At 40.2% G+C, this 21,498-nt stretch overlaps 1 protein-coding gene and 2 long non-coding RNA genes across 4 annotated transcripts; 1 reads left to right on the forward strand and 2 right to left on the reverse strand.

Annotated features, from left to right (window-relative positions):
- Nucleotides 1–200: 200 nt before the first annotated feature.
- On the reverse strand, nt 201–3,553 carry LOC138946044 (uncharacterized). The gene is made up of 4 exons (XR_011449180.1): nt 3,357–3,553; nt 2,325–2,385; nt 1,866–1,959; nt 201–369 (listed from the first exon to the last, which is right to left on the reverse strand). It is a non-coding gene; the product is annotated as an uncharacterized lncRNA (long non-coding RNA).
- Nucleotides 3,554–5,841: 2,288 nt separating this feature from the next.
- Nucleotides 5,842–9,584, forward strand: LOC138983675 (uncharacterized). Its single transcript, XR_011461226.1, has 3 exons — nt 5,842–6,388; nt 7,598–7,816; nt 8,735–9,584. It is a non-coding gene; the product is annotated as an uncharacterized lncRNA (long non-coding RNA).
- Nucleotides 9,585–9,743: 159 nt separating this feature from the next.
- On the reverse strand, nt 9,744–21,233 carry LOC138983673 (uncharacterized). Of its 2 annotated transcripts, XM_070356954.1 has the most exons (7): nt 20,825–21,233; nt 20,440–20,582; nt 19,013–19,108; nt 16,387–16,440; nt 14,530–14,607; nt 11,524–11,796; nt 9,744–10,824 (listed from the first exon to the last, which is right to left on the reverse strand). In XM_070356954.1, the coding sequence occupies exons 2-6, from the start codon at nt 20,449–20,451 to the stop codon at nt 11,692–11,694; spliced, it is 345 nt and encodes a 114-aa protein (XP_070213055.1). In that variant the 5' UTR covers nt 20,452–20,582; nt 20,825–21,233; the 3' UTR covers nt 9,744–10,824; nt 11,524–11,691. The 2 variants fall into 2 exon arrangements, 1 of the variants encoding a protein (XP_070213055.1); XR_011461224.1 differs by lacking the exon at nt 16,387–16,440 and having other exon boundaries at nt 20,825–21,206.
- Nucleotides 21,234–21,498: the final 265 nt, after the last annotated feature.

Below are 21,498 nucleotides of genomic sequence, written 5' to 3' on the forward strand. Positions count from 1 at the left end.
CCCCCCCCCCCCCCCTGGATCCGTCCTTGACGCAAGACAAAAAAGTATCTGTGCTGTAGCTTTTTTTTAATGTTTTATCTCACCCTCATTTTTGAATGTTGTTTTCACACACACACACACACACACACACACACACACACACACACACACACACACACACACACACACACACACACACACACACACACACACACACTTAAACATCCAATTTCAAAGCACAAGTCTGAGCTGAGAATAGATATGCATAAATGTGTAAAATAATGGTGATTTGTGATCAAAACACTTCACAGGGAAGCTTGTTTATAAACTAGTTTATGTCTTATGTATGTGTCTTCCATCGCCCTGGCAACATCAGAACTCCACACCAGCCTGCAAAAGTATAAACATAAAGGGTGACCTGGAAAAGCTGTTATGTAAAATAAGATCATCTCTGCCCTTAGACACATACAAAAACAAAAACAACACTTTGATTTTGTTTTTATTTAATTAAGAAACAAATTTAAGATAATTTTATTCCAGCTGAATAGAACTGCTTTCAAAATAAGGACTGGGCCTCTAACGGTATGTTACTCTTCATATTACAGACACCACATGTTTGTCTAGGTATATATGGGTAAAATAAGACCATCTTTAACATGGGCACATACTTCTGACTTATTTCAGTGAAGAGTGAAGGATGTGTGATTCATTACCTAACAGACACTGGTGTTAACATGTGAAATTCATTAAGCCAAAGATTCCCACTATGCACAGAACACTACCAGGCTATCATACTTTTGCTATGCGTTCCAGTAGAAGGTTACCCTCATTTTGTTTAGTTAGAGAGATCTATGATAGCTGACATTTTGGTTCAAACGTCATGGAATGTATCTTTAAGCTCTTATAAGGAAAGTTTGTCTTGTCACAAACCATGCAAAAGCACATTCCTACCTCCCAATGTAAGACTTTCTTTAATCTGAGTATCTTCCATTTAATAGTACGGCAATTAAACAAGAAAAGTCACACTCTAACTCGATGCAAGTCACACATTACATAATAACTCTCTGCAATTTAACCTCACAATCTGCATGGAGATAAATACCCTGACATTTAGTGTTAAAATGTTGTTTGCATGAAAAAAACACCTGTACCGTAAACTACAGTTGTACCTTGTATTGGCCAATCCCCCGTATGCACTAATTTTGCTCAAAAGTAGGGGCTCGTGAAAAATCGTGGTATTTGATCACTGGTTATGAGAATGATAGTAGGATTTGTTAATGTGCAAAACATGTCTATACCCTCATGTTTCTCACTATGCCGTGACACACTCGTTCGTGTGTGTGCAAGTGCTTCGCCCGAATGGAACATGGAAACCTAAACAAAGCAATACCTGTGTGTCATAGTTTTAGAACAAATGCTCATATCGCAAAAGAAAATTATGACTGAAGATCTGCTTCGCATATCTAGCGTTACGAGCAGCAGCGCTTGTGTCGGGACAAAAGTCATAAACTTGCACAATGAAACATCATAACTGCGTTCAGTTCCGTTTTCCTGATCAAAGAGGGGGGAGGGGGGAAATGTATACATGTCAAACACAGCAACGTTTCATAAAAAATAAAAAATAAAAAACCCACACAGGTCAGTTTACTTGATCTCTTTAAATCCCCCAAGGTCGACCTCGTAAACCTTCGATGAGTCTCTCAAATATTTGTCCACTTTTGACATGGCTATCCAAAGACTGCAGTGGCCAATGTATGAACTCAGCGGTTCCAACTTGAAAGTAGGGGGTGGGCGTGTGCTCGATACTGGGCGTTTACAAGGAAGTTGACTGTAATTGTATATTTGAATTCAGCATTTTGGTCAGCTCTATGTGTTTAAAAGTTTACCTTCATCATTTTGACATTCTCGTACTCAAATCACATCTCAGACAATGTTGTAGACTCCATTGATAGACGATGTGGTGCATGGGAGAACTGCAATCTGAAGAAAAGATTAAGAAAGAATACACAGAGGAAGAATAGTCACAACAACATTAGCAGCACCAACAGTCTATATGATTTTACTCAAAGAACATTTAATCATAAAATAAAGATCAGTGTCATGTCAGTGATCTAATGAGTTTGGGGAGATGGGAAGGGTGGGGGCTGTAGAAGGGTAGTTCGGGAACTGAGGGAAGTACGGGTGGGGATAAGCTGGCTATGTACACAGTTTGAAACTAATCAGCATGGTCATCTATGGATGTAGTGACTAGTGCAATATTTAACGAATTTAAAAGGACGACTCTGAAATGTATCATGTGAACCAACTTCTCAATAAACCAAATGAAGACCAGTTTAAAAAGTTACCTGTTTCATTTTGGAATGCTTTTGGTCCCATCACATCTCTGATGTACACTCCATAGACGCACTGTAGTAATAAAAAAAAAACTTTAAGGAGAAAAAAGATTATGCAGGGAGGAAGAACAGTAAGAACAACAGAATCAGCAGCAACATTCACTAATCTTACTCCACATAACACTGAATCTCAGTGAAGAGTTAGTGATCCAAATATGTTAATTAAACAGAGAGACATAGAGAGATTGAGAAGGAGACAACAGCTATGTGCATGTGCATGTGCATGTGCGTGTGTGCGTGTGTGTGTGTGTGTGTGTGTGTGTGAGGGGAAATTTAGTCATTGAAAACTAAACACTTTCTACTCTTCAATATCAACAGTCATAGACATAAGATTAAGAGCCACTGAGAAAGTTGGACATAAACATGTGTTGCAGGTGAGGAGGGGGGGGGGGGGGGGGGGGCTGGAGGGTCTTTGTTGTTTGTTGATTATAACTTAGCACAAATTCCTGTTGTGCAGTGTGTAACACTGTAATGTATAAGCAGAAATGACTGTGGAATAACTTTCTTCTGTTATATCAGTATGATTATTTGCAAGTTACCCGGATCATTGTGGCATCCTCTTGATCCTATCACGTCTGAGACTTTAGTAGACGTGCCTGTAGAGGGAAGGGATGGGGGAAGGGGTGGGCATAGAGGGTGTCGGTGTAATAATGAAGGAGGGAGGGGAGAACCATTGGTAAATAAAACTCATAATATCAACAGTTCTGAAACTATTTGAGCACGAGTTTCCCATTACCACACAAAGGTGCAGATAGCAACAGATGTTACACCGAGAGTGTGGGGGGGGGGGGGGGACTTTTAGAGGGTTGGTTGTTGGACTGTAGTATCTGAATAGCAGTGCTATGGGGTGAGGGTGGTGCTGGGGCGGAGTATGTATCGTATGTAACTTGAATTGGATAATAATAAGCATGATCACTCAGACAAGAGCTAAAAACGGTGTTAATCTTCACAGACATTACATAATATGAATTCACAAGCATGTACCTTTTGTTTTGCCCTTGAGTTTGGTAGAAGGCAATATTGAGTGTCGAACACAAGTTGCATTGATCACTGACACTGCGTCACCCTGCGGTCAATCTCCTCTGATCTGCAGATTGCACCTGCACAAACCCAAACAATGTTATGATCGCAAAAAGCCTGCATAGCCAATGGATCTAAGAACACAAACACTCGATGGATCTAATTAGGCCAACAAAAAAAATTTGTCTGTTTCTGGTAACATGGCTAAAAAAAAATAGGGTCGGTAGGTAGAGATTTTTTTTTTTTTTTTTTTCCCCAAATGTAGACCAATAAAACTAACTTTTTACTTTCTTTTACTTTATTTGGTGTTTAACGTCGTTTTCAACCACGAAGGTTATATCGCGACGAGGGAAAGGGGGGAGATGGGATAGGGGAAAGGGGGGAGATGGGATAGAGCCACTTGTTAAGTGTTTCTTGTTCACAAAAGCACTAATCAAAAAATTGCTCCAGGGGCTTGCAACGTAGTACAATATATGACCTTACTGGGAGAATGCAAGTTTCCAGTACAAAGGACTAAACATTTCTTACATACTGCTTGACTAAAATCTTTACAAACATTGAAAAACTAACTTTAAAAATCGCGCAAAGAGACTGGATTCACTATACATAGAGACAAGACACTCAACACATTTACAAATCGTCAGCGGACTTTCGTTTTCACACGTTTTTGTTGTTCATTTTCTCACCCTGTCCTTTACCACCCCCCCCCCCCCCCCCCCCCAAAAAAAAAAATTTAAAAAATTTGAGTTTGGAAAAAAAAAGTTTAGGGTCGGCGCCGAAATTTAGGGTCGGTCGGGTGACCAGAAACAGACAATTTTTTTTTTTTGGCCTTAGAGAGTCTGCAAACGAGTCATTTTACGTTGGAAATTCAATGACAATCTGTCAGTCAATGAAGCAGATAGATCTGTCCCTGCGATTGTTTTTGCAAGCAGATAAATGTTTCAACTTCACTTATCCCCTTATCATTCAACAAATTGATATCTTGCATGATGAATTTTGTGCCGAGGAGCTGAACAAACAATCAAAATCAAGCATTCAGAAGACAAACTTCAGTCGCAAAAAACAAACTGACGAGAAAGAACCTAGCTTAATTACTGCTGATTTCGGCCAAACCAACGCATTTGCATACCGAAGTCATTCCTCCTTTGATTCCAATCATTGTACATGATCTTAATGCAAAAACAATACGAACAAGAAGGGCAAAGCTCAAATGCTTGACCTTGACCTAAACCTAGCAATGACATCATACACTAAGAACTGCTTTACACATTTTTCCTACCAAAATACATGTGACCTTGACCCAAGGTCAAGGTCATCCAAGGTCATGCAACACAAAGCTGTTAATTCAAGACATAGGAAGTACAATGGTGCTTATTGGCTCTTTCTACCATGAGATATGGTCACTTTTAGTGGTTCACTACCTTATTTTGGTCACATTTCATAAGGGTCAAAGTGACCTTGACCTTGATCATATGTGACCATTTTTTAATGTGTCTCATGATGAAAGCATAACATGTGCCCCACATAATTTTTAAGTTTGAAACAGTTATCTTTCATAGTTCAGGGTCAAGGTCACTTCAAAATATGTATACAATCCAACTTTGAAGAGCTCCTGTGACCTTGACCTTGAAGCAAGGTAAACCAAACTGGTATCAAAAGATGGGGCTTACTTTGCCCTATATATCATATATAGGTGAGGTATTCAATCTCAAAAACTTCAGAGAAAATGGGAAAAATGTGAAAAATAGCTGTTTTTTAGACAACATTTATGGCCCCTGCGACCTTGACCTTGAAGCAAGGTCAAGATGCTATGTATGTTTTTTGGGGCCTTGTCATCATACACCATCTTGCCAAATTTGGTACTGATAGACTGAATAGTGTCCAAGAAATATCCAACGTTAAAGTTTTCCGGACGGCCGGACGTCCGGACGGACGGACGACTCGGGTGAGTACATAGACTCACTTTTGCTTCGCATGTGAGTCAACGAGCTAATCGAAATGAGTAACATTGCACCTGCATTGACTGCAGGGCCGTAGCAGCCCTACCGGCCACTCCGGCCATGGCCGGACCAGTTTTTTGTTAAAAAAAAAAAAATCGTCTTCATAAGCTTCAGCGCTGTGTTAGGAGGAAGGAGGGGTCGTGACTTAGATCGCACAATGACAGCGTTAAGCGAGAAATTGTCACTAATTGACATTCACAAGTGAAGACTATAGATCTAAATCTAAAGTAAAACTAAAAGGCAAACTGCGTATGCACCGACTGAGACGCATTACTGATCCACTGAGCCATCGCGTTTTGCACTGAAGAGACATCTGAGTTATCTACCTTAGTTCACGTTTTTCGTTTCCCGGGAAAAGTACCTTTTTATTTTTTTTATGGCCGGACCACTTTTAAGCGGGGCTCACACACAGGTGGAGCAAGCGGAGCAAGGGTGGAGTCATTTAGGAACCTACGCTAATTATGATGACGCGAGCTTCCATTCAAATTAACTTAGGCAACGATGGTTCGATGACGTCATCCAATAGTCACATCACAGAAGGAAATGTACAAATGCTGAACGTAGGCCATTTTAGCTCGACTTATTAGACAGATAGGCTTGAGGAGAATGATAATAACAAAGTTATTAACAGAATGCAGACCTCAATGATCGTGAGAACGCACAATACACCACTAAACAGTTCCGACGTTTACATGGAACAAAGAAGGAAAATCACGTGACCGCACAGACCCCTCTCATTGGCTGCGTCATTTTTTCGAGGAAACAAATCGTCTGCAACACAGCTGTGCGCATGTTCTGCGACTGACGAGTCAGACACTTGTTTATTTTGTTGTTTTGTCGATGTAAGTTCAGCGATTATCGATTTTAACGATGGCATGTCACTGCCCGATGATTGATTGTGACAACGGAAGCTACCGTCTTCAAAATGGAAAGCTAAACTTTGCAAAATTCAGTCCGACCAGGTTCCACACGAGTCTGTGGCCAACCACCGTTCAGGTAAGCGCAACACTGTAACAGTTCTTGATCAACTTATTTTATTGCCTGACATTCATGCGATTTATTGGTTTTTTCTGCAAATTCCATAGCATGATTACAAAATCGTTTAGCTAGACCTGCATTTATACAGCTTTGAACGTTACAAAAACTGCACTGCAGTGTTTGAATCTGCCGTGCATGAGGTCAAAATATTTGGCTCACTTTCTGTGTCGGTGTGTTTCCGTTTCTTGTTTTTATATTTAGTCAAGTTTTGACTAAATATTTTAACATCGAGGGGGAATCGAAACGAGGGTCGTGGTGTATGTGCGTGTGTGTGTGTGTGTGTCTGTGTGTGTGTCTGTGTGTGTGTGTGTGTAGAGCGATTCAGACTAAACTACTGGACCGATCTTTATGAAATTTGACATGAGAGTTCCTGGGTATGAAATCCCCGAACGTTTTTTTCATTTTTTTGATAAATGTCTTTCATGACGTCATATCCGGCTTTTCGTGAAAGTTGAGGCGGCACTGTCACGCCCTCATTTTTCAACCAAATTGGTTGAAATTTTGGTCAAGTAATCTTCGACGAAGCCCGGGGTTCGGTATTGCATTTCAGCTTGGTGGCTTAAAAATTAATTAATGACTTTGGTCATTAAAAATCGGAAAATTGTAAAAAAAAAAAAAATTTATAAAACGATCCAAATTTACGTTTATCTTATTCTCCATCATTTGCTGATTCCAAAAACATATAAATATGTTATATTCGGATTAAAAACAAGCTCTGAAAATTAAATATATAAAAATTATTATCAAAATTAAATTGTCCAAATCAATTTAAAAACACTTTCATCTTATTCCTTGTCGGTTCCTGATTCCAGAAACATATAGATATGATATGTTTGGATTAAAAACACGCTCAGAAAGTTAAAACAAAGAGAGGTACAGAAAAGCGTGCTATCCTTCTTAGCGCAACTACTACCCCGCTCTTCTTGTCAATTTCACTGCCTTTGCCATGAGCGGTGGCCTGACGATGCTACGAGCAAAATGGCATTGCGTTCAGTTTCATTCTGTGAGTTCGACAGCTACTTGACTAAATATTGTATTTTCGCCTTACGCGACTTGTTTTGTTTTACTCCATGTTGTTAGAGCATGGCTGTGATTAAAAAGCAATAAAAATTGCTTTGTAGAGCCATAAATTGTTAAATCTGATATGCATCTGTCTGTTTTCAACAGCTTGCATCCGCATCCAACACACAAGAAGAAACCAGCACAACGATATTAAAGTGGATTCGACTCATCAGCCGTGTAGACACAACAGCAGAAGGAAGGCACAAGCTTTTTTCACCTGCAAAAGATGCAAGGGTTTGTTCTCTACACTTTCTTGATGGCACACCAACTGCAGAGATTTCTTTCCCAACACAACACTTGGGATACCCTGGATTTCAACACAGAGTAAGTTTTTAAAAAAAATAATTTTCTTGTTATATTTTGTGTGTGTACGCAGTAAAGAAGATGGGAAGGTGTTGAATGTATTTGTTCACACATGCTGCTTCTAGTATCACTATGATGTGTCTGTGCCTTACAGCTTGAGTGATTTAATTGACTTTTCGTCTGTTCGTGTGTTCTGAAATCTGAACAAGAATGAATGTGGGAAGCCAAGCTAAGTTTTATGTGGGTGGTTTGTTTCCAGAGTGCGATTTGATCAACATTAGGAGAGCTCTCCATAGAAGCCAAAGGAACAAAAGAGACTGTGCCAAAAGGTCAGGTGTCATGTCTACTGTCCCGAATGACACACGATTGCTGACATTTCACCATTGCCAACAGAATAAACAAATAAGAAATAGGTAGAAAATGAATGTGAAAACTGACTTTAATTGTTGATCAGTATTTTCTATACCACTAACAAATAATCTACTTGCACATAGCTGTTTGGCAAATGTATGTTGCATGGGACACACTGACATGAAAGTGGAAGATGTTTTTCCCTCTAGAGAAACTACATATCAAGTTACACTTTTTGTGCTCTTCCATTCCAGTTGGCAATCAATTGTTAACGCATGTTATTAGAAAAAATAGAACGAAAACAGATTAGATAGAATGAAAAATGTACTGGTGATGTCATTTGGGACATACTGACATGAAAACGTCACCTTTTGGAACAGTCTCAAAAACAAGTGTACCGGGGAATTCACAGAGGGAGTTCTGTATTGCACTGAAAATGACTACAGTGGGTCCAAATGACCATGCACCTTTATAAGTTGAAGTTGGGGGCATTGAACCCAAACGGACAACATATGTGGAGAACCCTGCATGAAGATGTAATACTACCATAAATACTGACAGAATGAACCCTGTTTGGCAATGTTTCAGACAGCCAGAGTGCTGATAGACATACCCCGACCAAAGCACCGGCTAGGCAGAAGAAAATGGGCAATGCGAGATCTGGAATTCCAGTTTGAGGCGTGCCAGGCCCAAGGATCATCAAGGGAGAGGAATGGTGTGCACAGCTAGTTGATTGCCAGAAAAGTGTGACTCTGGCCCTGAACAAGACCCATTCGCGACGGAAACATTTCTGGGTGCTCTTGTTTTTGCTTATTTCTTGATATTTTTTTGTGTATAAGCAGATGCCAACTTAATGCACACCCGTTATGCGCAATCTTATTGCAATGAGTAAGCTGACTAAGGAGAACAATAGACTGAAGAGACAAGTGAGTGTGTTCAAACTACAGATTGCAAACATGGCTATGAAAAAGAACGCAGACAGAAAAAATACATGGTTATTCAGAAATCTGATTTCTCGCAGAACATATCATATTGCACTGGTATAGCCACGACTAGTCTCTTCCAATTAAATCATGTTTTTAGTGTCACCCTTTGTAACAAGAAGATGGCAGGAAAAAGTCAACAATTCTAAAAATACAAGAATTTTTAGCGATCAACCAATGAGTATTGACCCTAAACGTTATAGTATAGATGAGATGTTGTTTATGCAACAGAGACGATGATTAGACCTTAAGGATCTAGCCTATCGGTTTCGCTAATATAGGTAGAATAAAGTACATGTCACCAGAGTAGCCAAGAGCAACCTTTAACAATTTACTGGTTTGTTTTCATTTGTTTGAATGTTTCTCTCTTCTTCCTGCGCACAGTCTTCTCTCCATTTCATGTCACCTGTGCATACCATAACATTTTCTGAGAAAAAATGTTTGTTTGGCTCACATTTTGTGTGTGTCTTTATTGATGTTCGTATGATGCAATGAGTATGTCAGAACAAAATCTGAGTTCTCGTACTTTGAAATGGAGAATGAGAGACAAGACAAAGCATTACAGCACAAAGTCAAACATATCAGCACTTGCAAACAAAATGCACACAATACAGTCAGCTCAAAAAACTTTACTTATGTTGATAAACGTTATCACTAGCAGCAGATCAAATCTGATGACTTCATCCACTTGGCAATGAACATATTGGGAAGAAATATATCTAGTTTCATATATTTATATATATATACCAAAAACACACATGTAGTACAGTAAAAGTCATATCTATAATGGTGTACACAGGAACCTTCCTTTTCAGAACTCCAAACAATAATCTGATAAAAAAAATTCCAGTACAGAAAAAGAGGGAGTCTTAAAATGTAGGAAAACTTACATAGGTTTTGACAAGACAAACATTTATATTTTAGATGCGACCCACCCTACTACCTTTCAGGCTGAAAACTTACAGAAACGAAGCAGCTGTTCAACAATGTTGCTCTGCCCATTACATGTGTAAAGACAGGGGCGGATCAGTTGCTTTGTAAGGGGGGGGGGCACTTTGAATCGAAAGTGAATGTGATGGGCGCGAAGCCCCCGAATTTGCTAGGGGGGTCCGGGGGCATGCCCCCCTGGAAATTTGTTTTGCCCAAAGAAGCAAAATGGTGCCATCTGGTGCCATTTGAACTTAGAAATGGTCATAGAATCAGCATAGAAAAATCTTTTTTTTTCTTCTTCTTTTTTTTTTTTTTTTTCGGGGGGGGGGGGGGGGGCACGTGCCCCCTGTGCCCCCCCCCCCCTCGTCCGCCCCTGAAAGAGTAGAGCTTAATGCCTGGATCTGGCAAAGCATTTACATGAGTTGACAAATTGTTGAAATAAGAGTCGTCAGGATTGTTTACTTTGTGGAAGGGTTGCTCTCCTTGTTTATCTGTGTGGTTTCATAGTTAAGAGGAAAAAGCTGTTCTGTTAATACCGCTTTCCCTACTTCTACTAGTTCCTCCTGTTGCTGCCTGTATCAAAACGGGAAACAGGATTGGATTACTTTGGGAACAAGAGGTTGTGATGGCTGGCTCTGGGAAACAGGTGGTTGTGATGGCTGACTATTGGAGACACCTAGAAGTCTCTTTCTGATTTTGACAAAGATGCAATCAGGGGCTTCCTCCTCCACAATGACTTGCAGCCTGTTGCACATGGTCAAAACCCTGCCAAAAGGGAAAAAAATAAAATAATCAATATGAGAAAGAGACAGGAGACAACAACTTTTACTAAAGCATCATTTAGGACAATTTACCAAGTTGTACATAACAAATTGCTCACAAATTTGAGTGCAACTTGCATGAAGAGCATTTGCAGGGATGGCCAGATCTCAAAATCTTCACTTGCCAGACAGGCGGGTCATTTCAAGAAAGTCCAGTCCACCAAAAAGAATTGCTTGCCGGGTACAAACCCCAGTTGCTATAACTGCATTGTTTATAACGTTTTGAAACTAGAGTATTACAACCAGAAGTGTTGCATTTGACGAGAATTTTCACTAGCCAACCAGGTGAGTTGCCAAGCGGTTTTAACTAGCACAGCGGATTTTTTGTACTCGCCCCTGGTCATTAGTCAGATCAGATGATTTGACCATCCCTGAGTTTAGAAAGTCTGTTCAGTCATTGCTGATTAACTGTATCACTATCAGTATCACTGCACTTTTTTTTTTAAAATTATATGTATATAACATATATTGCTGACAGCGACAGGCATAATTTTAGTGTGTGTTAATACTAGTATGCTGGTTTTTTCAGATTTTGACACATTCCCTGTTCACTGAAACCAAAATGTTGTTAGGCCACACAAACCATCTTGCAATTCAACTTGAACCATTCTCTTGTTCAAAAGTAAAGTGCAAGGTTTCCTACCTGTAAGCCTTTCCTCCTTAAAACTCGTTGACGAGGCGATGCATGAGGTCGAGCTCACACTCACAGGCAGCCGGTGATGAAGACGCTTGGCCACAGGAATCGCCCATCTTGCTGCCTTTCAATCCAGTTGTGATGATGAATGGATAAGGATAAACTTGAGCACACCTTTCACATACAACTTCTGCTTGTACTCCCGAAGAAGCACCCTCTCTGCATTTTCTGCTTCACGGTCAACAGGAATCCCATCTCCCAAGTTCCAAAGCAGGAAAAGCTCTAAAACAAAAAGGCCTTGAGATCAAATCACAGTTTTTCGCACCTGTGGAAGGCATTCTTTTTCACCCCTCATCACCATTTTGTATGTAAACTTACAAAATACTCACTGACTCAGCTTGGGGTAAGCTTAGCAGCTATACAAACTGGCAGTGGCAACTTAGTATGCATGTTTGTTGTTTCTAAAAAATCTAACCCACACGTCAGATTGAAAATGGAAAACTTTAGCATACACTATCGCAACATGTATGCATCACGAATCGGAATATAGTTATGCTTCATAGTAAGTTAGATTCCGTGGACAGATCAACGGCACTTATTCAAGTTTTTGACTTTAATCAACTGAAAAGTTACAGATTTACAGAAGTTGCTTTTTGACTCACATGCGAAGCAAAAGTGAGTCTATGTACTCACCCGAGTCGTCCGTCCGTCCGAAAAACTTTAACGTTGGATATTTCTTGGACACTATTCAGTCTATCAGTACCAAATTTGGCAAGATGGTGTATGATGACAAGGCCCCAAAAAACATACATAGCATCTTGACCTTGCTTCAAGGTCAAGGTCGCAGGGGCCATAAATGTTGCCTAAAAAACAGCTATTTTTCCCCATTTTCTCTGAAGTTTTTGAGATTCAATACCTCACCTATATATGATATATAGGGCAAAGTAAGACCCATCTTTTGATACCAGTTTGGTTTACCTTGCTTCAAGGTCAAGGTCACAGGAGCTCTTCAAAGTTGGATTGTATACATATTTTGAAGTGACCTTGACCCTGAACTATGGAAGATAACTGTTTCAAACTTAAAAATTATGTGGGGCACATGTTATGCTTTCATCATGAGACACATTCGGTCACATATGATCAAGGTCAAGGTCACTTTGACCCTTATGAAATGTGACCAAAATAAGGTAGTGAACCACTAAAAGTGACCATATCTCATGGTAGAAAGAGCCAATAAGCACCATTGTACTTCCTATGTCTTGAATTAACAGCTTTGTGTTGCATGACCTTGGATGACCTTGACCTTGGGTCAAGGTCACATGTCCTTTGGTAGGAAAAATGTGTAAAGCATGTGAGTCGTATGGGCTTTGCCCTTCTTGTTTGAAAATATTACAATGCACGCGAAAGCGATCTGTTCAATATATAAACAAGTCACGTAAGGCGAAAATACAACATTTAGTCAAGTAGCTGTCGAACTCACAGAATGAAACTGAACGCAATGCAACGCAGCAAGACCGTATACTCGTAGCATCGTCAGTCCGGGCTTCGTCGAAGATTACTTGACCAAAATTTCAACCAATTTGGTTGAAAAATGAGAGCGTGACAGTGCCGCCTCAACTTTCACGAAAAGCCGGATATGACGTCATCAAATACATTTATCAAAAAAACGTTCGGGGATATCATACCCAGGAACTCTCATGGAAAATTTCATAAAGATCGGTCCAGTAGTTTGGTCTGAATCGCTCTACACACACGCACGCACGCACACACATACACCACGACCCTCGTTTCGATTCCCCCTCTATGTTAAAACATTTAGTCAAAACTTTTTTCTTTTTTTTTTCCCTTACACCTGTTCCTTGTCCCGGTGTGCACTCACGCCGCCCCGTCCCTGCACTCACTGTTCCATGCACATCTGAATTTCGTTCCGCTGCCAGACTTGTCGATTTTACAGACGCTCCAGGGAGGGATGTCGGGTCGCTGCGGTAGGCTACCCTCGGAAGATGACACTGCACTTCTGCTGAGTCACTTCGACGGTGTTCAGTAGTGGGTCTGTCCCGAGCTAACGGACGCAGCCCACTACCTACTATGCCCCCTACTAACGACATTGACAGCTAAGTCGTGGAGCCAGACTGAGTGAGGGTCCCCTCCAGAGAGCAGACCGCCACCACGTCCCTCCGTCGACCCCCCAGAACGTCACACGTTGAGGACTGACAGCAGAAGTACTATTCAGGGAAGGATCGAACAGGAACACTGAGACCAAGGTCACCATGAGAGCTCCGGGCATGAAGGGCCACAAGAGCAAGGACACTTTATAATTTTGGATGATTAATGAGATGAGGATGATTATAATGATGATGCTATGGATTTCCAATTTGGTTTGAGACTACGTGACAGGGCAGCACTCTACGCTTACTGTCATAATATATCCTGGTGTCAACCAGGCCCGAGAACTGCCGCACCTGCGGTGTTGGTCAGGTAAACAGAACCTGAGCACCCTCAAAGTTGCATTCGTTAAGTGAATGACACTCGGCTGTGTGATTCCAGCCTTCCCATAGGAACCATAGCACTTCCACTCTGGGTAGGAGCCGACCGCAGCCCAAAAAACCCACATGACCCTGATGGGATTCGAACCCACGACCTCCCGGCCCACAGCCCGATGCGCTAACCACTGCGCTACGGGGGCCGGTATTGTCAAAACTTGACTAAATGTAAAAAGCAGATGTGGTATGAGACAGTAAGTAAGAGAGTATTAATATATCCTACACACTGTACTTTGCATACCTCACCAAACCTTGATCTCTTCCAAAGCCTTGTGCAATTTCATATGTCAATTTAAGCAAAGAGACGTCACTCTAGTAAGTATGGGGTGACATAATAGTTATAAAATTATCCAAAGGGAAAAAGCTGTCAAATTTATCAGGAACCAATATGCCGTTTGACTTAAAAATACATTTTTACAAAACCAGTATACATATGATTTAATTTGAAACATTATGAATATGAATTCATTACCTTGTAGTTTGGTTGTGGGACAATATGTCCAGATGGCGACTTGAAATCCCTCGTTGAATTTAATGCACTGGATTCATTCTGTGGTATGGCATATGTCAATTTTAAGTGAAAAAACAAACAAACCACACAGACATACACACTCACAAGAAACTTAGTGCACATCGAAGCATCAGAACACAGAGCAATACATGGATACATTGGAACCAAGGACTACTTTAGTAGTCCTTGATTGGAACCCATCATTTATCAGTACTATCACTTTTGCATAAAGCACACTTTTGTGCAGCAGAACAAAAATAATAATTTTGCGGGATATGATAATTATCTAATTCAGTGTTAATTTAACTTTCAAAAATAATATGTATCATTGAGTTCGTCAATAATAATTTCAACAAGAAGAGCAAACGCTCGATCGAGTCACTTTCGCAGTTCTGAATATTATATGAGGCATCAGATGGACAGGAAGAAATTGCTATTCACAACACAATGCATACCTGAAGCATACCTGTGACCTTGAAAAAGGTCAAAGGTCACCAAAGCAGACGTCAAAGTGTAGAGGTCACTGGGAGTCACGTTCACATAAAATTTGAGCCCGGTCACTTTTATAGTTTCCGAGAAAAGCCCAACGTTAAGTTGTGTGTTGCCGAACAGAAAAGGCTAGTTATCTCCCTTGTTTTTCTGATAACGTTCGTAAAAGGCTACAGATGTAAATACTTTGATGTAAAGAATAATCCTACAAAGTTTCAATCACATCCGATGAACTTTGTCAAAGATATAAAATGTCTAATTTTTCCTTTGACGCTGACCTGTGACCTTGAAAAAGGTCAAAGGTCAACGAAACCATCGTTAAAGTGTAGAGGTCATTGGAGGTCACGACTAAACAAAATATGAGCCCGATCGCTTTGATAGTTTCCGAGAAAAGTCCAACGTTAAGGTGGTGTCTACGGACGGCCGGCCGGCCGGACAGACTAACACTGACCGATTACATAGAGTCACTTTTTCTCAAGTGACTCAAAAAGTAAGTCAGAAACAATAACAAACAAGAAGGGCAAAGCCCATACGACTCACATGCTTGACCTTGACCTTTACAAATAACTAAACCTAGCAATGACATCAGACACTAAGAACTGCTTTACACATTTTTCCTATCAAAACACATGTGACCTTGACCCAAGGTCAAGGTCATGCAACACAAAGCTGTTAATTCAAGACATAGGAAGTACAATGGTGCTTATTGGCTCTTTCTACCATGAGATATGGTCACTTTTAGTGGTTCACTACCTTATTTTGGTCACATTTCATAAGGGTCAAAGTGACCTTGACCTTGATCATATGTGACCAAATGTGTCTCATGATGAAAGCATAACATGTGCCCCACATAATTTTTAAGTTTGAAACAGTTATCTTCCATAGTTCAGGGTCAAGGTCACTTCAAAATATGTATACAATCCAACTTTGAAGAGCTCCTGTGACCTTGACCTTGAAGCAAGGTAAACCAAACTGGTATCAAAAGATGGGGCTTACTTTGCCCTATATATCATATATAGGTGAGGTATTGAATCTCAAAAACTTCAGAGAAAATGGGAAAAATGTGAAAAATAGCTGTTTTTTAGGCAACATTTATGGCCCCTGCGACCTTGACCTTGAAGCAAGGTCAAGATGCTATGTATGTTTTTTGGGGCCTTGTCATCATACACCATCTTGCCAAATTTGGTACTGATAGACTGAATAGTGTCCAAGAAATATCCAACGTTAAAGTTTTCCGGACGGACGTCCGGACGGACGACTCGGGTGAGTACATAGACTCACTTTTGCTTCGCATGTGAGTCAATGAACACAAATGAACATAATAAATACCTGAAAAAGCGACTTTCTTGCTGCAGATTTACCACTGTGGTTGTCTGCTATTGCCTATTTAAAAAAAAGGGGTAAAATATAGGTAATTAATATACCATTAGCTTAAGGGCAGGTGGGCCAGTGCAAAATTGACCAAATCGTTCAAAACACTGTTTTGGGTATTTTAGCAGATTATGTTTCCATAACATACCTATCATCCATGTGTGTCGGTGTTTTTGTCAAAAGTGTCCTATTTATCTGTCAATAAAGACAAAATGTGAACATGTGTGGCATTGATTGTCTTCTGTAGTCGATATTCCCCCGCCAAAAAATGTCTCATTTCAAAGGCTAGTTACGGCTTTGTCCTCAGCAAAACAGTGCATTCACGACATACGAAACTGCGCAGCAGCTCTTGACCTATAACATGACCTCAGTGTTTTGATGAATGTTCCATTCACTCAGCCACTTGTCCGTTGCAAAGGCAGCAATCGTAATCGAACGGAAATGTCCTTATTTGGAAGGTACTCGACATCCATTGGTTCGTTTCCTAAACCGAAATCGGGAACCAGTTTACTTTGTGAGTGCGCATGCTCAGCTTGCGAATTTTGCATACGGAAACTACCGAAGAGACTCTCGGCCATGACGGGAACACCCGAAGTTCACTCGGTTTTACAACATCCTGGTTACACATCAAACGATCGGTGACAACCGAAAGCGAATTTTTCCTTGAGAAACAACCTTTGATACGATAACAATGGCTCGAAATAAGAAAGAGGACAATGTCTTTATTAGTTCGGTTAGCAACAACAAGTAGTTCCGCTGGTACTAGGCCAAAGTTTGGATTCTGTCGGTGTTTCCGATACAGAGGAAAGCTTTGATCTCCACGCAGATCCACAAGTCGCCATTTCCGAACACGCCATGCAGCACACTTTTTACGTCTCGGCTTTGGCTTGCTTTGCGCTGAATTTGAGTCAGTTTCTGTGCAGTATCTCCTCGACAAGCAAGTTGAGCATTTGCTACGCAAAAAAACAAAAACAGGAGAAAGTATCCAACATCAGTCAGATTATCGGTAATGTTTGCTGGGCCTGCCATTTCCCGAACGAAACTGGATCAGCAACTGTTTGTATCAATCTGCACTTTCGTAAATTATTCCGTCACTGTCTTGACGAACTGTGTCATTTTCTTCACCGCGATACACAGTTCATTGCGAAGAGCTTCCTCAGTAAATCGTTCAGATTCCACGTACGATTTGTTGTCAAAAAACAACTCAAACGAAAGTTTCAAACTCATCATCCTCCATCTTGCTTGTCGAAGCACCAAAGTACTGTATCGATGTAAAAACAAAAGCAGAAAACTTCGAGGAAACCAACAAATCGACGAGATAACGGAAGGAAATAAGTCTCGTTCTGGCTCAAGTAAGTTACCGTTAAAAATACCGTTATTCTTGCATGCAAATACAAACGAGAATCGGGTCATTGATACACGTTTAGCGCTGGGGCAGTATCCCCATGCTGGTTGACAGAGGGAAAGAAGGGATGGACGCATAAATTCTCTGCTGGCGTGCTAAAGGCTAAGTAGTTTGCAATTCAAATAAACTAAGCTGTTCATTCATAACACAGTTTTGTCCTTGTGTGTCTGTTTCAATAGTGTTTCTGTGGTGTTCAATCTTCAATGTCGTTTTTCTCAGTTCAGCCATTTTGCCTACGGTTACGTCTTGGGTTACGCGATTTCTCTGGCTGTAATTTAGCTAGAGCAATATTTTCTTTTGTAGTTTGTGCAGAATATAACATTCTGGGGGATTACGAAGGGATTTTGCTGAAATTTTATTATAGTCATATCCAGATTATTTCAAAAAATAATTTCGCAAGCGTTACCCTAAAGTTTGACAGTTGTAACAAAGAAGTGTTCCTAACTCCAAATATAAATATAATAAACAAGATCTGCTTCGTAATCCCCTAGAGCATACCCAGAAGGATAAAATAAAACAATAATTAGAAGTGTGACAATCACATCTGATGAAAATCCGTGTATCTCCTGTACTCCACTTTTGTCTGTATTTTGACTGTTTTTGTCCCGTAAAACAAAAACCAGCAACCGAAAATACAAAAAGTGACTATTCTTTGTCATCATTTGTTCATTTCTTTCATAAAATAACATTCAGACACAATAAAACATTCAAAATTAAAAAAAAGGTAGTGCACTGGCCCACCTCCCCTTAAACCCGAGCGCTGGTGTAGCAATGTCCGAATTCTTCGGATGTCAGCTTTCTCACTCGATATATACTTGAGACTGAAATAGCTGTTCCCTAGACAAATTAAAGAAGTAAACTTATAAGGATAAAAAGCATGTCAGTTTCTTGCAAGTCAAGGAAAATTGTGGTGAGATTGAACATATTGCAACCCATAACATTGAGTGGTTATGTCCCTTAGATTGAAGATGAATCAAATTTCAATTTAAAAAAATTGGTTTGACAAATTTGTTCCCATAAATCTAATGTCAGAACTATCAGAGGGTGGTTGAAATTAACCACATGCTTTAATTCTGTTATTCTAGGGAGAAAATATCCCGCGATACCATGGATGCACGGAGCTGTAACTTAATATACGTAACATATACATACCACAATAGCTGTTAATAACATTTATACCTGGCGTTTTGCAGTAGGCGTCTCTCCTGTTGGTGACCTGTGTGCCCTCTTTGTCCCAGATTTGTCCTCTGACCAAAACGATGGGCTTCTTTCATCCTGTGGTACGACACAGTTAGATATGTTACCAGCGGCACAACATTCTATCCTGATGCGTTTTGTTGTTTCATGTGTTGTGCTTAAGTATTGTGATTGTAGTGTAAATGTGTTTTTTTCTTCTTCCAAGAACATAGTATTATGCATTTGAACAGTAGTACATGAGGGAAGGGGATTGTCAGTATGGAGTTTATGAGATATGTACATTAGGCTTGTTCATGTCCTACTTATAGGCGCGCGTGCGTATCTAATGTTGATAAGCAAATTTAGTATGGGAGCAAGTATTTTTGTCTGCTCATACTGACTGTGCTGGCAAAGAGAAAACTGTGAGTAATGAATAACAAGATGAAAATAAAGTTGACTTTCGCACAGAAAATACCATACTACATTCACGCTCTTCAAATGTAAATACACCATATTGACTAGCCCATCAAATCCTGGCTGACATTCTGCCCATAGCTGCTTGTGTGTTTGTGTTTTCATTCTATTTGTATGGGTGGGGTACCATGGAAGCTAGTGTAACAATAGATTCAAAGAAGCTTTGATAATATTTTCACAACAAATTGATTTTACTGTCTATATTTTGTAAAACATAAAGGATTACAAAATAAATCAGTGTTGGTTTTGGGTGGTCACAGAAGCCAGTACTTGTTAAGCTGTTATCACTGGAACCCCTAATCAGAAGTTGGTACTTTGGCATGTGTTCATACTGGTGCAGCGGTATATATATGTTACAGTTAATCTGTGAAACCAGGGAATAAATGTATTAACTAGGTAATACATGAATTAACTGACGGAAAAAACCAGTTAATTCATGTATTACCTAAAATATTTTAGTTCATACACGTATTCCCTACTCAGTTTCACAGATTAACTGCAACATATATAATGTGAAAGATAGAGAAAGCTCCTATTTTTGCTTAATTGACATATTTATTTTAAAAAAAAAGATAGAAGTAACTGTTGTAAAAATTGCAATCGTAAAGAAAATGTAATGGCAGTAAACTTGGAAAGCACAGCTAAGGGCAACACTGTAGAATGCACCGCGCGTCTCCAACCACTGTGATCAAAAATAAGTCAACTTGAGTGCGCTATCAATAATTATTTACAATGCTTCAGTTCTACCACAGGTGGAAGGTATCATTCGCTGGACCACCACTATCATAGTCTTACTATGATATTGGTAGTCTTACTATGATAGTGGTAGTCCAGCGAACAATATTTTCCGCCTGTGCTTCAACATCACCAGTGAACACAACCTGGGAAGCAAACATCTAAATCTAATATTTGATTTTGACCTAAATCTTAGTAATTATAGCAGAGAAAAGACTTACCATTCTGCGCATCTGTCATGAATTCCGTACACACAAAACTGATGACAGTTAAGAGTGACATAACTTGAGCCAACGGGAGTGACCAACAGTCGACAGAATAACACTGACAGCCGTCGTCCGAAGGTGGCTGAACGGACGTGAACCTAACGAAAATAAAGCACGTTCAGCAAATCAAATTATAAAACATACACGTAAAATATCAGGTGCTCTTCTGTCATCTGCTCTTCATACTTCATTATTTTGCACGTAAATCAAACCCTAAATTTTACACTGATAAACGTTGTTCGCTCGACCCTAGAGTATGGGGCAGTTGTCTGGGACCCATATATTTAAAACTGGATACCGACAAAATCGAGAAGATTCAACACAAAGCAGCGAGATTTACCTGCAAATATTACAGATCCATGGAGAAAACCCGGTTGCGAGAGATGCTGCAGAGACTGAACTTGCCATCAGTCTCAGACTCAGCACTTGCTGACCGGCGTAGACAACTTCGCCTGACGATGCTGTACAAGATAGCTGGAGGGTTAATACCAGCCATACCCCCAGAAAGTTTTCTCACACCCGCAGAGAAGAACAAGCGGAAAATCAGACCAACAAAGCCTATAACAACTCGAGGCCATTCAAAATTCCAGTGTTAGTGTTAGTCTGCCATTAAACTAACGACAACAAAGAAGGGAAGTAAGCCTGAAGGGGTTTACGGGAGTTGTCTGCCCCATTATCGAAAGATACTTCCGGTTATAACCATCAGAAAACAACAAAATGTGCGTTCTCACGATCATTGATGTCTGCATTCTGTTAATAACTTTGTTATTATCATTCTCCTCAAGCCTATCTGTCTATTAAGTCGAGCTAAAATGGGCTACGTTCAGCATTTGTACATTTCCTTCTGTGATGTGACTATTGGATGACGTCATCGAACCATCGTTGCCTAAGTTAATTTGAATGGAAGCTCGCGTCATCATAATTAGCGTAGGTTCCTAAATGGGGTGGAGTAGGCTGCACCAGGCGGAGAGATGACGCTACTTCCCTTGCAGGAGTGGAGAAAGTTGTGTGTGC

This window comes from Littorina saxatilis, linkage group LG13 (genome assembly GCF_037325665.1).
Source record: "Littorina saxatilis isolate snail1 linkage group LG13, US_GU_Lsax_2.0, whole genome shotgun sequence".
Taxonomy (NCBI): Eukaryota; Metazoa; Mollusca; class Gastropoda; order Littorinimorpha; family Littorinidae; genus Littorina; species Littorina saxatilis.